Genomic DNA, 16,305 nt, shown 5'->3' with positions numbered 1-16,305 from the left:
GGATTATTGTAAAGGCTTTTTCCAGCTCTAAGACTCTAAAGAAAATCAATGTTTTAGTTCCTTAGGGAGTCTAACCTGGATGGGTCATTGACTTCATTTGGTTTGTCAAAGCCACAGTCAAGTGCTCCCTCCATACCACCCTCTTCCCAACAAAATATGCCCAAATTGTGCCATTTTTCACTTTGTACAAACAAGACTATTTTCCCCCCAAACAGCATGATTTAACTTGTTTTAATGTAGTCTGTTATAAAAATGAAGACTTCTGCATGGTGTATTTGGCTTTACAAACGTTAATGCCTAGTTAATGCTTGTGTTATATGGTACACATCATTACAATCTATTGGCCAGTAATAGCTTTTGCAACATGGGTTAATACTAAAATTGTGAATCATGGAACTTTTACTTAGCACACACACACAATCTACAGCAAACTTAAATACTAATCTATAATACCTAACTGGGTTATTGGATCCATTGCAAGATTGTGCTTATTTATCTCAGAAGATAGGCAACTAGCAAAAATACAATTTCTTTTGCATATCCCCACCCCCATATTACACTGTAAAAGAAATACATTATTCAGTGCACTTCCTAAGAAATAAACTTCCTTATAGTATCTCTCTCTATATATATCTATCCCAAAACAAAGGAAGAGCACAATGCAACTTTTAAGATTACCATTTAAAGCAAAAGAGACAATAACTCTCTGGCACTGTATCCTCCTCTCCAGTTTAGAAAGTTTAACTATTTTATCAACACTATTCATTTTGGCTCTGCATAGGAATAAAGTTCAATGCATGATTGTTTTGGACAGTTTAAGATACCCCCTACATCATTTTGATAGACACCTTGGGGCATTAGTAGCATTTTTATTTTTCACATATTTGCCTTTATCAAACTATAAGCTGTGGAGTCACCAATATACTCCATTGTGATTTATACACTGATTTCCATCACCTGCCTTTTTACTATCAACTCTTACTAGATTAAAAGGAAATAGACTTAAATTATAGCAGGAGGTCAGGGCTGCTGGATAGATGTTGGCTAGGAGAATGTATGTGAGTACACCAAGGCCTCCCCAGTATGGACACAAAATCCATATAACCACTGTGTCTGAGCTGGGTTGTGGATAGTCTTATTTGGCAGACAGGGATAGTCATTATATTCTATGAACGTTGCCAGCTGTACTGGCCTACACAGTTGGAAAGTCTGGAGGCTTTTGTCCACATAGACTTGCTATGATGAAAATGACAGAAGTTTTCAGAATGAAAGAGGTTGCAACTTGGCAGCTTGCAACCTAAATCCAGCTGCAGAAGTGTTTGTTTAACCAGCACTATTTAAACATTTTAAAATCAGTTCTTGATATTTAAAAATGAGAATGTTTCTCATGGAAATCTGGATTTCAAAAAATGTGAAGAACTGGTAATCTTGGTTTAGCATTCTCGCACGGCAGCAAGCAGATGGAGCTGAACAGATGCCCTTTTTAAATGGGGCTTGGGCACTTCAGTTTGCCACAGCTCCCACTACTCCCAGCTGTTTTACACTGCTTGAGGGCCTGTTTCACTCATTTATATGACCAGTTGAGTTTTGTGACACTGGGGCTAGTTTAGTTCTGCCTATTTATTTTTTTAACAGAGATGGGGTCTCGCTATGTTGATGAGGCTGGTCTTGAACGCCTGGTCTCAGGCGATCCTCCCCATCTCAGCCTCCCAAAGTGATAGGATTACAGGCATGAGCCACTGTGCCTGGCCAGTTCTGCCTTTTTGTGATACTGAAGATCTGGGCTTCATTTGGAATTTCCCCACCATCCTGTGGACAAAATTCCTCCTTTGACTGCGTCCCAGCCACATCCAGGTGCTTTGGTAGGTAATCTTAATGTGCAGTTCTACTTGTCCTTTATGCTATATTGCAAACTCCAAAGATATAATCACACTAATATTTATGTGTTTAAGTGTGTGTATGGTAAACATGTAAAGGGGTAATGTTTCTGTACAGATCTATGTATACTTCCCATTTAAGCAAAAGTTAATTTGGTTTTATAGATATAGATACCAGGTTCTGGCGGCTTGGAGATTAAGTGTAACAATTTGGTAAAACTTGTATAATTCTGACTTATAATATTACAAAGAGTGAATTTCAAGTTATTGCTTTTTGACTACAGAATAAAAATGTCATTCTGTTGTAAAACTTTTATACAGAATGAGTAACCATTTCCTATTCAAGTAACAGCAATCAGAATCAGAAGTTCCTTACACAACAGTAGATATCTGAGACATTTTTTGAATGGAGATGTGATTTCATTCTGTTCAAGAACTTAAGCAGGAAACTGGGAGTGACTTAATTTTTCAAAAGTACAAGAAAATCAGCACCCCAACTGCTTAGTGCTCAGGAGGGTTTCTCAAGGGCTCTAAAAAGCTCAGCTTGTGGTGAGTTCACACCCACCTTTAGGAGGATTCCCATTCTACGTATGCAGCCTTGTTTCAGAACACAAAGCTTGTATTAAAACATTAAAAGAGAATCAAAAGCAGTGTTGGTTTTTAACATTCAGAATTCGCAGAGGATGTCATTTTCTGCAATTAAATGATCCATTTTGTGTTTTTTGCTGCAGAATCACATTCATATGGCAGTCATATTTCAGGCACTTTTAAAACATGTTCATCTGGAATAAAAATCTGCATGAACCACTTCTGCATAATTCAAAATGAGTGTTGAGTGATTTTAGTTCCCAAATAGATACCAAATCACCACCTGGTGATTTGCTTTCTTCATCACAACATGACGGTGACTGCTGAGCTTGAGACATCTTTGAGGTGCCTTTCTGGCTTCAGTAAAAAGATGTGAGCCATAAAAATCCAAACTACTCAGTTTCTACTTAAAAAATATAAAATGGTGAAATACACTAAATGTATTATACAGATGGTTTCAGCTACTATCAAAATAAATAACATAATCTGACTCAAAAGTCTGACTGAGCTTTTGGACGAAATCTGATGGAATGTCAAACGTGGAGACTCCCTCCTAGGGACTAGCTGCTGGTAGGCAAAAGTAACTCAACATCCTTACCATTTGCTACAACAGTACTGGAAGAGCAGCTGCTGGCAAGGTCTTCTGTGGTGGTCAAAGAGGCTGCCTGGGAATGAGTTTTGGTCAATGGAGTGGTAGCAGATGGAGAAGGGGTGAGGCCAGGTTTTTTGGGTGGGATGGGTGGAGGGTTTCCTCTCTCAGCTCTGGGGATGGTTGGGGACTTGATTCCTGGAGACAGGGGGCTCAGGGGACTGGACACTTTCCCTGGAGTAGGTGAATGGCTTGTGTCACCTCTTGCATTGGCAGTGTTGGCCAGATTTCGATAGTCTGTGCCAAAGGGAGAGCTGTTGGGAGAGACTGGCTTGATTGGCCCTTGTTGGCTAGTGAATCTGGAGAGCACCTGAGTGACTGTGTTTCGGGCCAGCTGCTTGGCGGCAGAGTTGTCTATGAGGGTGGGGGATAAATCCCTGGACGGAGGGCTTTGTAGGCCACTGGCTTGTTGCTCCTGATCTGCTTGGGACTGAAATTTGTGCCGAGCTGCATGGAACCGTTGGTTGATCCCTACTTGGTAGGATGATTGGTAGCCAGGGCTGCTAGCTGATGACCCCAATAAACGCTTAGTGAGTACCGGTGAAGAGCAAGGAGAGGATGTTAGAGAGGAGGAGGCAGTGCTGCTGGGAGACAGTGAGCTCCCACTGGAAGGGAGTGGACTGGATATTGGGACTGGAGTCTCAATCCCCACAGGACACCCACCATTCTCCACTGGTTTTTCTTGGGCCAATGCCACAGATTTTTCCCGTGGAGGCACTTGGTTTTCTACATTGTTGCCTGTAGTCAGCTCCCTGGTAGTTTGTATCTCTGGGTCACAATGGCCATTGGTTTTTGCATATGAGTAAGCAGGAGTGGCAGGACCAGGCAGCCCAGTGTTTGTCATCTTGGCTATGTTGCTCCCATGGGTTCTTTCTGCTGGAAAACTCTCTGTTTGGCAAAACACAGACATTAGCATGAGAGGCTCAGTTGCTGTGCCTTTGGACACGGTTACTGGTTTCTTCAATTGCTCATTAGGGCTACTGTGCTGGTGGGAAGCCTCTAGGTCCTTCACTATCTTCTTTAAGCTTTCCATTTCTTCTTTCAGAGTTTTGGTCCGGTTCTCTTCTCGGTTCAGTTTTGCTCTCAGTTGTTCCCTTTCGATGTCAAACTCTGACAACTGCTTCTCTACCTGGGCCTCAGTCTGCAAGCCTCTCTTTCTCTCAGCTGCCAACTCTTCTTCCAGCTTACTCACCCGGCTCTTCTCCTTCTCCAATTTCAGGCTCAGCTCTCCTGCCTTCTGTCCTTCCTCGGCTGCCTTGTTGGTGGCTTTCTTGCACTCAAGCACAAGCATGGATGAGAGCTGCTTGTGGCGGGAGCGCTCCTCTTCCAGCTGACTAGAGAGCTTCTTCTGTTCTTTTTCAAACTTTTTCACTTGGGATTTTTCAAATTCCAACTAGAAAAAAAAGAAAAGAGAGATATACTGAAAAACTATGATCAAGGAGAGTGTCTTCGTTAGCTGTTCTCTGGTATACAGGATTAACATGCATATCACAGTGCTTAGATCAAGTGTTGCTGAAGTTTTAGAACACCTAACAAAAAATGCACACATTATGATTTAATCTTTCTTTGATGATTTGGGAGGCACTTCTAGTTCCTGTACTGTCTTGGAGTGATTAGTGGGAATATGATGTATCTTTGCATTTCATGTATGTGCAGAGCATCAGAACCAATCAAAACAAGATGACGGAAAGCTGTATCAACCACATTTTGTGATGAATGTTGCTGAAAACAAACCTTTTAAAGTTTCAGCAATAATTTTCTTGGGTCTTAGAAACAAACAAACAGTTGCATTTGAATCATACTTTTTTTTGAGACTGAGTTTTACTCTTGTCTCCCAGGCTGGAGTGCAATGGCGCAGTATCAGCTCACTGCAACCTCCGCCTCCTGGGTTCAAACGATTCTCCTGCCTCAGCCTCCCAAGTAGCTGGGATCAGTCACGCGCACCACACCCGGCTAATTTTGTATTTTTAGTAGAGATGGGGTTTTTCCATGTTGGTCAGGCTGGTCTCAAACTCCTGACCTTAGGTGATCCGCCCACCTCAGCCTCCAAAAGTGCTGGGATTACAGGTGTGAACCACTGTGCTCAGCCTGAATCATATTTTTTACACAAATATAGTCTGTTTTAATTGTCTTCCCAACCCTATTTGAGGCAGAGATTGTGAGAAGGAAAGGTTGAAGAAACTCAAGTGTTTTTCAAACTAAGATCCATTAACAGATGGGGAAACAAATTGAGCCATGACTAGAATTTTTAAAAAATATATAAATAGAAAACATCAATGTGTACTGTAGCAGTAGGGGTTATATATGATTTCATGAGATTTTTGTTTCAGGCATGACTGTGTGTGGCTACATATACTGGGTTGTGACATAAAATATCATTTCTTACTGGGGGTTCTAAGTCAAAAGATTGAGAGCTACAAGCCATAAGTTACCATTCCCCAAAGAGTGTTCTATGGAACAATAGTCCCACAGTGAGGGATCTATGCCAATGAAAGATTTTATAAAACCATGGATTTTCTAAACACAGAATACCCTATCTTGTTCTTCAAGACTCACAATGTGCTTCTGCATACTAAAGATCCTAACAAAGTTAGAAACCTGTTTAACTTTGGTTAATCCAGTAGTTCCTAAACTTATTTGACCACAAAGCCCCCTTTTTGAATAATACCAATTGGCATCCTGCAAAATAATCTTTGGGAAATGAGATTCCAGGCAAATGCTACTGTTAATCCCTCTACCTTAATTACCTGTTGAGTCAGCCTCTCTCTTTCCTTCTCTAGCATGTAGGTGACATCATCTCCTTCAGCTGTATCCTGTGCATGCCGCTGCCTTTCTTCCTCAAGGTCTAGGATCACCTTTAAAGAATTTTTAAAATTTCATTTCCAAATATCAAGGAGTCACATTTATTAATACAACCAATACTAAGTGCCAAATCAGGCACCTAAGATAGTTCCAGAGATCAAACAAATGAATAAATGAAATCCAGCAAGGGCTATCAAGGAGCACACTGACTTACAGTGAAAGACATGAAAGCTCTGCATTAAACAGTAAGATATTTACTTTACTTGAAGTATGCAGAGAATGATATGCAAACAGAGAGAAGAGAGCAACTAATTAGCTAGAGGGGTTGAGGAGGTTTCAAGAAATAATGGCAATTCCAAGAAACTGCAGGCAGTTTGGTGTTACTGGGGGCCAGGTGCAGGTGATGGAGCAAGACAGGATCACAGAAACCTGAAAGCTGAGATTTTCCTCTCAATGCTCAAATCACCAGAGGCACCAAAGAAGAAGCCTGAAATTCAACATTTCAAATAGGTGACATTCTAAGTGTGCCTTGTTTAACTAATAATATACCTTTTTATATAGTTAAGTAAGAGGTGAAAAGACTCTCTTGACTTCCTACTGCATGAAAAAAGGCTCAATTATACAGATCTTAAATGGAGATTTTTCATAAGGCCTTTTATTTAACCTGCCTACCCCTATTCCACTTATCCTGGTGCCAAAGGATTAAGCCCAATTTTAAGAAGAAGACAAATATATTTATTTTTTGAGACAGGGTCTTTGCTCTGTCACCCAGGCTGGACTGCAGTCGTGCAATCACGGCTCACTGCTGCCTCGGCCTCCTGAGCTCAAGCAATTCTCTCACCTCTCAGCCTCCCGAGTAGCTGGGACTACAGGTGTGCACCACCATACCCAGCTAATTTTAGTATTTTTTGTAGAGATGGGGTTTTGCCATCTTGCCCAGGCTGGTCTTGAACTCCCGGGCTCAAGTGATCCACCCGCCTCAGCCTCCCAAAATGCTGGGATTACAGGTGTGAGCCATCACACATGGCTGAGAATACAAATTTAAAGGGACATTTTTCACATAATCCCATCTACAACTGCAAATATTCTGATTGCTTAGTAGCTTCTGCTCATGCTTCAGAAGTGCCTTGGCCCAGGCCTCCAGGGTAGAGCACTCTTGTCCCAAAGGCCATTTCTTAGTCTTCTCACTAAAAAGTTTTATGAGTGAAGAGAGAAAATTTTCTGGGACATGAAACCGCCCTATAAAAATACAAATGAGCTCATGCCAGTAATCCCAGTACTTTTGGGAGGCAGAGGCAGGAGGATCGCTTGAGCCCAGGAGTTGAAGACCAGCCATTTCTTTCTCCCCTCTCCCCTTTCTCTCTCCTTCCTTCTCTTCTCTTCTCTTTTCTTTTGGGGGATACAGGGTCTTACTCTCACCCAAGCTGGAATGCACTGGCATCATGTCGGCTCACTGCAATCTTTGCCTCCTAGGCTCAAGTGATCCTCCTATCTCAGCCTCCTGAGCAGCTGGGACTATAGGCATGCACCACTACGGCCTGCTGATTTTTTGTAGATGGGGTGTTGCCATGTTGCCTAGGCTGGTCTCAAACACCTGGACTCAAGTGCTCCTTCTGCCTCAGCTTCCCAAAGTGATGGGATTACAAGTGTGACCCACTGTGCCCAACCCAAAACCCTATTTCTACAAAAAAACACAAAAACTAGTCAGGCATGGTGAGGTGTGCATGTAGTCCCAGCTACTCAGGAGGCTAAGGTGGGAGGATCACCTCAGCCCAGGGAGGTCGAGGTTGCAGTAAGTCATGATTATGCCGTTGCACTCCAGCCCAGGCAACAAGGCAACAGAGTGAAAAAAAAAAAAAAAAAAAAAAAAGGAGCTGAGCACAGTGGCTCATGCCTGTAATCCCAGCACTTTGGGAGGCCAAAGAGGGCGGATCACCTGAGGTTGGGAGTTTGAGACCAGCCTGACTAACATGGAGAAACCCCATCTCTACTAAAAATATAAAATTAGCCAGGTGTGGTGGCACATGCCTGTAATCCCAGCTACTCAGGAGGCTGAGGCAGGAGAATCGTTTGAACCCAGTAGGCAGAGGTTGCGGTGAGCCAAGATTGTGCCATTGCACATTACACTCTAGCCTAGACAACAAGAGTGAAACTCCATCTCAAAGAAAAAAAAAAAAAAAAGAGTGACTGGTGCTGTGGTGTGTGCTTGTAGTCCCAGATACTTGGGAGGCTGAGGTAGATCACTTGAGCCCAAGAGTTCCAGGATATAGGGTGCTATGATTGCACCTGTTAATAGCCACTGTACTCCAGCCCAGGCAACATAGCAAGACCCTGTCTCTCAAAATAAAAGAAAGAAAAAAAATTTGGCACATTTCCTTTTTTAATCTAATTTTTCAATTTAATAGAAAGACATGCTTTTGGCCAAAAGTGGTAAGTCGTATCTTCTTCCGTTTGAGAGTCCTCTAAAATTACAGAAATGGAATAAAAACACTAAAACCTCACAAAGACAAAGGAGAGAGCCTCTAGCACAGAAGGAATGTTAATAATACTTTAAAGAAGAAAAGAGGCTGGAGGAGTGGTAACTACTTTAATTTGAAGGAGGGAAGCTGTTTTGCCTTGCAGAGCCCCAAAGAGATGGAACCTGGAGGTGGCAGGCACTACAGAGGAGAAGTGAAATGTAGAACAGAAAACAGGAGAACTGGCTGAAAGCCTGTCTTTGTTTTGTTTTTTGTTTTTGTTTTTGAGACAGTCTTGCTCTGTCACCCAAGCTGGATTACAGTGGTGTGATCTCAGCTCACTACAACCTCCACCTCCTGGGCTCAAGCTGTTCTCCTGCCTCAGCCTCCCGAGTAGCTGGGATTACAGGCCTGCCACCATGCCTGGCTAATTTTTGTATTTTTAGCAGAGGATAGGGTTTCACACGTTGGCTGGCCTGGCCTTGAACTCCTGACCTCAAGTGATCTGCCTGTCTTGGCCTCCCAAAGTGCTGGGATTACAGGCATGAGTCACCGTGTCTGGCCTTTAAAGCCTGTATTTTCAGAATTATTTGTCCCTTCACCCTGATTCCTGCACACAGACCATCAGCATCTGGCATCTGTCACATTTAGTATTCCCAAATCCTGAGCCTGTCACACTCAAGAAATAGTGTGACAGGCTCAGGATTTGGGAATACTAGATGTGACAGAGAATGGTGGTGGGAAAAGAGGATTAAATTTCTTCTGGGTAAGGGTTAAGGAAAGGGAGGTGGGGTGTAAGATAACTAAATATGCACCTATACAAAAGAAAGTAATATAAAAGTCTAAAATTGATAAAGCAAGAGAGAACAGTGCAGTATTTAGAAATATGGAGGTTAGCTACCAAAGTGAATGGCTAAAAGAAAAAAGTGGTTGCCTGTGAATACAAGGGAGGATGGGGAATGAGAAGAGGTGGAATAGGAAACTCTGTTTTTCAATGTAAGCACAATGACCATGTAATTTATTATTCAAACCAGAATATTTCTGACAGTCAAAGGGAATATGGTTAATAACTAAGCCAAGGTGACAGGCATAAGGTGAGACTATGAGCACTCTAATTATAAGCCTCTAGGTACTCTTTGATTTCTAACAAAGTCAGCATTCTACTTTGATAAACCACTTAAACTTGAACTGGGAGGCAGAGGTTGCAGGGAGCCGAGACTGCACCACTGCATTCCAGCCTAGGTGACAGAGTGAGACTTCATCTCAAAAAAAAAAAAAAAAAAAAAAAAAAAAGATAGGTCCTTTGTTTCAAAAATGTAGTACTTAAATTTAGTACTTAAAACATTTAGCACTGCAATACAGTATTAAGAAATTTTGAATTATTTTTAACTTCTTCCTCTCTCCAATCACCTAGAGCCACAAACTATCCATAGTACACCTTCCATGGGCATGAAAGCTAGCCCAACTAACTTCAACACAACTCAGTCACCTCATGGATGAAGTGGAAATAAAGCCTGCCTATTAAACAAGAATGTTGTGGAGATTTTTTAGAGGATTATGTAAAAGCCGCCCCCCCACCAAATTAAGGCAACTAACTCCCACCCATCCACCCATTGATAACCTTTTATTTATTTATTTATTTATTTATTTATTTATTTATTTTGAGACGGAGTCTCGCTCTGTCGCCCAGGCTGGAGTGCAGTGGCCGGATCTCAGTTCACTGCAAGCTCCGCCTCCCGGGTTCACGCCATTCTCCTGTCTCAGCCTCCCGGGTAGCTGGGACTACAGGCGCCGCCACGTCGCCCGGCTAGTTTTTTGTAGTTTTTAGTAGAGACGGGGTTTCACCGTGTTCGCCAGGATGGTCTCGATCTCCTGACCTCGTGATCCGCCCGTCTTGGCCTCCCAAAGTGCTGGGATTACAGGCGTGAGCCACCGCGCCCGGCCTGATAACCTTTTAAATTGGAGTGTAAATGTTTTCAGATTACTTCATTCCAACCAGAGGTTAAACTTTTTTGGGTCCTGGGTAACTGGTAACTTGGAGACTCTAATTAAAGCTATGGAAAAAATACATTTCCTACAAAAATACATAAACTCTGAACATTCTATTTGGTGGGGGATTGTGGAACATCTGAGGCCTATCCACATGGTTAAGAAGTTCCACTCTGGCCTTTCATTTGGCTTCCGTGAAGGGAAAGAAAAGATCACGTGCAAGACCCAGAGCCTAGAAAATTTATCAGATGCAATTTAAGCAGATGGCTCTCATGCTGGTAACCAGGAAAGTAAAGTCCACCAAATTTTGCAGCTGCTAACCCAGTTTTTCAGATGAAAATGTTTCCTACCAAATGCACTGACAACTGCCTTGTTGGCATGAATCTAAACTGATAGTGTTTTAAAAATGAAGATTGTAGCTAAGCATCTTTCACAGGCCAAATTTGAGCAGTAAATGACAAGATGACAAGTTGGTGAAGAAATTCACAAGCACTAGAATTCCAGTAAGATGAAGCAGAGGAAAGCACTGGTTTGCCTTCTTAGGGGCTTGTTAGAAATGGAAACACGCACACACGCACACACACACACACACACACTCTTTACTGATAGGGTAGAACAGCTTTAAGGTAAGTAATGTAAATAACCGTAAGGTTTGTCTTCCTAATGTAGGGCTTGTTAAATATGGAAACACACACACACACTCTTTACTAATAGGGTAGAACAGCTTTAAGGTAAATAACTGTAAGGTTTGCCTTCCTAATTTAGGGCTCGTTAAATATGGAAACACACACACACACACACACATTCACTAATAGAGTAGAACACTAGCAACTGTTTATGGTTTCATGAGCAATAAAATGCAATGAAACTCAAAACTAGGAATAACAGGAATAAATCTATTGGCTTCTGTGTTTATCCTCAGGTAAATTCTTTCTCTCCCTTGGATATAGCATGCCTCAAATACCTGTTAATCTTTTTATTTATCTCTTAAGTAAGCAAATAGAGAACACTCCCTTCAGCTACAAGCTTGGCCAAACCCCAAAGTTTGAATGATCAAGAACTGAAAAAACATACAAAGTGTTTTGGAGTGATATATCAAGAAGGAATGCCGTCTTAAATAATGTGTCTGGCACATTCTCTAAACTTAACACTTGGAATAAGCTGTGTTTTCTTTTCTATCTCCTGACTCTTACATAAACTAAGGGGCTTTTTGATACCCACAAGATGCCCAATTGAATTACTGTGAAAAACTGGCGGCTGACAAGAAAGTATCAGGCATAATTTATAAAGATTTCACAAAGATTTACACATCAACTGAGGTGAGCCTACCTTTCGGTGCCTGCTCTCAGCAGCAGCCAGCTGGGACAGCATGCGTTCCTGCATGTTCTTGCACTGCTTCATCACCACCTTAAGAATAGAGAGTGGGTTTGTGCAGACTGGCTGCTTTTCGCCATCATTTTTCTCCTTCAGTGTTTCAAAATCTCTCTGTAGAGCCATTAAAGGATCACTGATGTTATATTTTCCATAGCGTTCTTCAATGAAAGTATCTCTGTGTTGGGCCTGGGAAAGAGGAAAAAAAAAATAAGCATCTTGCTTTTTAAAACTACTGAGAAGGGGGTATTTGCTATCCAGTGGTTATACATTAAAGGTTGTAGTATTAGTATAAATGTAACCTGCTAATTACAAGTCAGATTGAGCCATCTAAAGAAAGAGCATTAGAAAGGTGGCATGGTATATTAACAAGAACAAATACTTATAAAGCACTATGTATTAGACATTGTTCTAAATATTTATAGGCATATTAACTTGTTTAAAATTTACAACCCTGTAAGGTAGTGCTATCATCTCGATTTTGCTGATGAGAGAACTATTCCTGGTTACTCATCTAGCAAGTTGTCTGAATTGGCATTTAAACCCAGGCAGCCCGGCTCCAAGATCTGTGTCCTTAACCTCTGTGCTTACTGCTTCTGCTTGTATCTGCTTATGAATGCTTATATTAGCAGATACATCTTATTTTTTTCCCATGTTATGGCACTAGCATTTCTAAAATATGTTAAGCGTGACAATTTTATGAGTTTATATATTTAGAGACCTAACAAAATGCCAGCAGATATATAAAGTGTGCAAATTATAAGTAGGATCACATTACAATCTAGGATGACTTGTGATCTGTACATATGAACCATTACTCAGTTGTTGATGGGTCAAGGAGGATGGAGGCACCTCACAACCAGAAATGCACACAAAATCTCTTCCACCTGCTGCCGAATTCCACCCCCTCTTCTTGTCTCTGTTTGGTTGTTACTTTCCATTCTCTTTTCTGTCTCTTTCAAGGCTTGATGAGCCTTGGGGATGAGCATGTAAGAAGGGGATGCAAGCTGGTGCTTGGAGTCTGGTCAAGGGCTTTAGCCCTGGGTGCCCAGTTGGAAGTATAAGGATCAGGAGGTGGGTGGAAAGATATTCCTAAGGTTCCCCCTTTCCTTACCTCTGTAGGAAGACCTTGAAGAACTCCATATGAGCATCACATACTACACGCACATTACTTTTTACTTACTACACAGATATTTAAAAGTTTCTTGAGATATTTTGCAATGAAAAATGAAGTGTTAACAGGGTTGAAGAAACTAAAAAATTACAGCAAAGTACTATGTAATTTAAGCTTTCAAATTAAATCTATTTATGAAAACTATTATTATTTATCCATTTTTAAAAATTATTTAATCAGTAGTTATGTTTTCTTAGCACCGCCATCCACAGATAGGAGCCTGTTTAAAAAGAAATGGATATTTGCAATTCAATGGCTATGCTTTAATTTAAAGGAATCTTTAAGAAAATAAAGCAAACATGGGGTTTCTTTAACACAGAACTATTTCAGTGCTGAAAATCTGAAGACTTCTTCATTAACTGTCCAATTTAGGCCCCAGGAATCACTTAGCCTTACGGTAAAATTTTATGTTGTTATTAGCTGGCAAATATTCAAAGCAGAAGTTTGGGGTTTTACTTCTGGCTCAACTACAGCCATCTTACTTTATGACATTAATGGAGTATTTGGATGGTATTTGTATACTGGAAATATGAAGAGAGAAATCCATTTCTTTAAGTTGCTAATAACCATCTTTCTAGCCTTATTGTGTGTATATGTGTGTGTGTGTAATTAAAAGTGGGGGAGGTATAAAACACAGAGTCTAAAATGAAACCTGACTTTTTTCAGCTCCAAGTTAAAAAGGAAATTCACAGTAAAATTTCAAAATAACCTCTAGTCCATTTAGGATGCAGAAATAAAAGATCAACTCCTGAACCAGTCATTCTTTTTCTTATTTTAAAACATGGTGAATGGCTAGGTGCAGTGGCTCACATCTGTAATCCCAGCACTTTGGGAGGCAGAGGCAGGAGACTCACTTGAGCCCAGGAGTTTAAGACCAAACTTGGCAAAATAGGGAGACCTTGTCTCTACAAAAAACAAAAAATTAGCTGGGCATGACAGTATGTGCCTGTAGCCCTAGCTACTTGGGAGGCTGAGGCAGGAGGATTGGTTGAGCCCAGGATCTAGGCTGCTGTGAGCTCTGATTATACCACTGCATTCCAGCCTGGTTAACAGAAGGAGAACCTGTTTCAATCAATCAATCAATAAAACATAATGAAAATAAAACCAAAAAGCTAGTTATATTTTAAAAGCAACAGTGCCAAACAACATGGGACTCATCAATGTTTCCCTTTTACCATGTTTCTTTAAATTTCTTTAAATTCAGCTAAAAAACCTGAAATTGATTACCTATAACTCACTGAAAGCAACATTTTTTTTTTTTTTTTTTTAGACAGGGTCTGGCTCTGTCAACCAGGCTGCAGTGTAGTGGTGCAATTACAGCACACTGCAGCCTTGACCTCCTGGGCTCAAGTGATCCTCCCAACTCAGCGTCTTGAGTAGCTGGGACTAAAGGCACATACCACCTCACCCAGCTATGTTTTTTTTCCCCCCACTTTTTTAGGCCATGTTTAGAAAAATAGAAAAGTTTAGAAAAAGAAGTAAAAGAAAAATAATCTCTTTACGCAGCTGAAATACTACTTAGAATTCTGTCACATTTCTTATTCATGATAGCCATTTCAGTATAGTTAGTGATGGTAAAGGAATAATTATTGGCATTGTTGGTTTAGTAGGGCAAAAAGGAAATAGAAAAAGTACACCCAAATATTTTTAATAACCTTTTCCTTTTCAGAGCACCATGAAGAAAGTGGGATGGAAGAGTAGGAGGTAGACTACAATTCATGACCTTGACATCAGATCTGCTGAGAAGCTGTCTCTCTGGTTTGAGTAGTATATAGTTAACTAATCCCCAAAATATGACTTTTAAAACCCACACTGTGATTACCCTGTATAATTAATAAGCACCACAGAGTTATGAGTAATAGACAAAGAGCTTCTTTGGTGAGGTCTCAGCCTGAGAACAGTTGTTTGGCTGTCTGCTTTCTCTTGCAGTACTTCATAGTAATTCCATAATCACTTACATAGTAATTACAAGTTGTATAATACAGACAGCTTTGCCTGTAAAGGAAAAGGATCTGTGGAATAACCTAAAAAGACTCCTTGTCAGAGAGCGATTCTCTTAAGTACATTCTAATATGGGATCAAATATAGGAAAGGTGAATTCAAAGTCTATATTTATTATACCAAACACTGAACTGCAACATGGAAGACAGAACATGGTATTTTTCAATCAACTTAATGATTCAGTCAGGTGAACTATATGGATTACAGGTTTAATAGTATAAATAATAATAAAACCCCAAAACAGATATTAAGATTTGAAGAATGAAGAAATTTAATGGGGCTGTGTAATGATGACCTATTCCTGCATACCAATCACCCCCAAAGTAGGCAGCCTAAATAATAAACATAAAAAAACATCTCACAGTTTTTTTTTTTTTTTTTTTTTTTTTTGAGACGGAGTCTTGCTCTGTCGCCCAGGCTGGAGTGCAGTGGCCGGATCTCAGCTCACTGCAAGCTCCGCCTTCCGGGTTCACGCCATTCTCCTGCCTCAGCCTCCCAAGTAGCTGGGACTACAGGCACCCGCCAGGTTGCCCAGCTAGTTTTTTGTATTTTTAGTAGAGACGGGGTTTCACCATGTTAGCCAGGATGGTCTTGATCTCCTGACCTCGTGATCCGCCCGTCTCGGCCTCCCAAAGTGCTGGGATTACAGGCTTGAGCCACCGCACCCGGCCCATCTCACAGTTTTGGAGGGTCAGGAATCTGGGAGGGGCTTAGCTGGGTGGTTCTGGTTCAGGGTCTCATGAGGTTGCAGTCAAACTGTTGGTCAGGGCTGTAGTTATCTGAAATCATGACTGGGCCTGGTGGACCCACTTCCATGCTTACTTACTCACATGACTGTTGGCATAGGCCTTGGCTCCTTACAAGTGCCAGCTTCCCACAGAGCAAGTGACCCCCAGATCCCTAAAAGAGACAGAGACCAAGATGCAAGTCCCAATGTCTTTTATAACCTAATCTTGGAAGTGACACACCATCATTTCTGATGTATTCTATCAGTCACACAGACCAACTCTGGTAAATTTGGGGGCAGACTACCCAAGAGTGTGAATATCAGGAGGTAGAGATCACTGGGAGCCATCTTGGAGGCTGGCTACAAGGTCAATGACTAGATGTGCTATCACTGTCATTTATATCTCAGGTCAAAATCTGAAGACCAAACACCTATATTCAAAACTATCAAAGCTGGGTTTTAATATATTAATGATATTTCAGTTATTTTATAAGAAATTTTAAATGATCTTAGATTTATGTTTTGGGGGGGTTTAGTAATAAAAATAAATTCAATTTTATGATTTTTAATCCAATAACAACATACACTTTAACTGAACAGAAATTCCTACATTGTCAGAAAACATGATGGTCTTTAATTGCAGACAACAGAAAAATAAATGGCTGGTTAGA

General features: G+C 40.9%; 1 protein-coding gene across 2 annotated transcripts in view; it reads right to left on the bottom strand.

Moving 5' to 3' along the window:
• Positions 1-218: 218 nt before the first annotated feature.
• The window catches only part of CTTNBP2NL (CTTNBP2 N-terminal like), a 65,178-nt gene continuing 49,091 nt past the window's right edge, over positions 219-16,305 (bottom strand). For both annotated transcript variants that reach the window (XM_010359067.2, XM_030936776.1), the window contains exons 4-6: positions 11,691-11,921; positions 5,862-5,969; positions 219-4,507 (exon numbers count right to left, since the gene is read on the bottom strand). In XM_010359067.2, coding sequence (XP_010357369.1) covers positions 3,026-4,507; positions 5,862-5,969; positions 11,691-11,921 — 1,821 coding nt within the window. In that variant the 3' untranslated portion in view covers positions 219-3,025. The remainder of the gene's footprint in view (positions 4,508-5,861; positions 5,970-11,690; positions 11,922-16,305) is intronic.

This window comes from Rhinopithecus roxellana, chromosome 8 (genome assembly GCF_007565055.1).
Source record: "Rhinopithecus roxellana isolate Shanxi Qingling chromosome 8, ASM756505v1, whole genome shotgun sequence".
Lineage (NCBI taxonomy): Eukaryota > Metazoa > Chordata > Mammalia > Primates > Cercopithecidae > Rhinopithecus > Rhinopithecus roxellana.
This window is presented reverse-complemented; position numbering and strand designations above follow the sequence as displayed.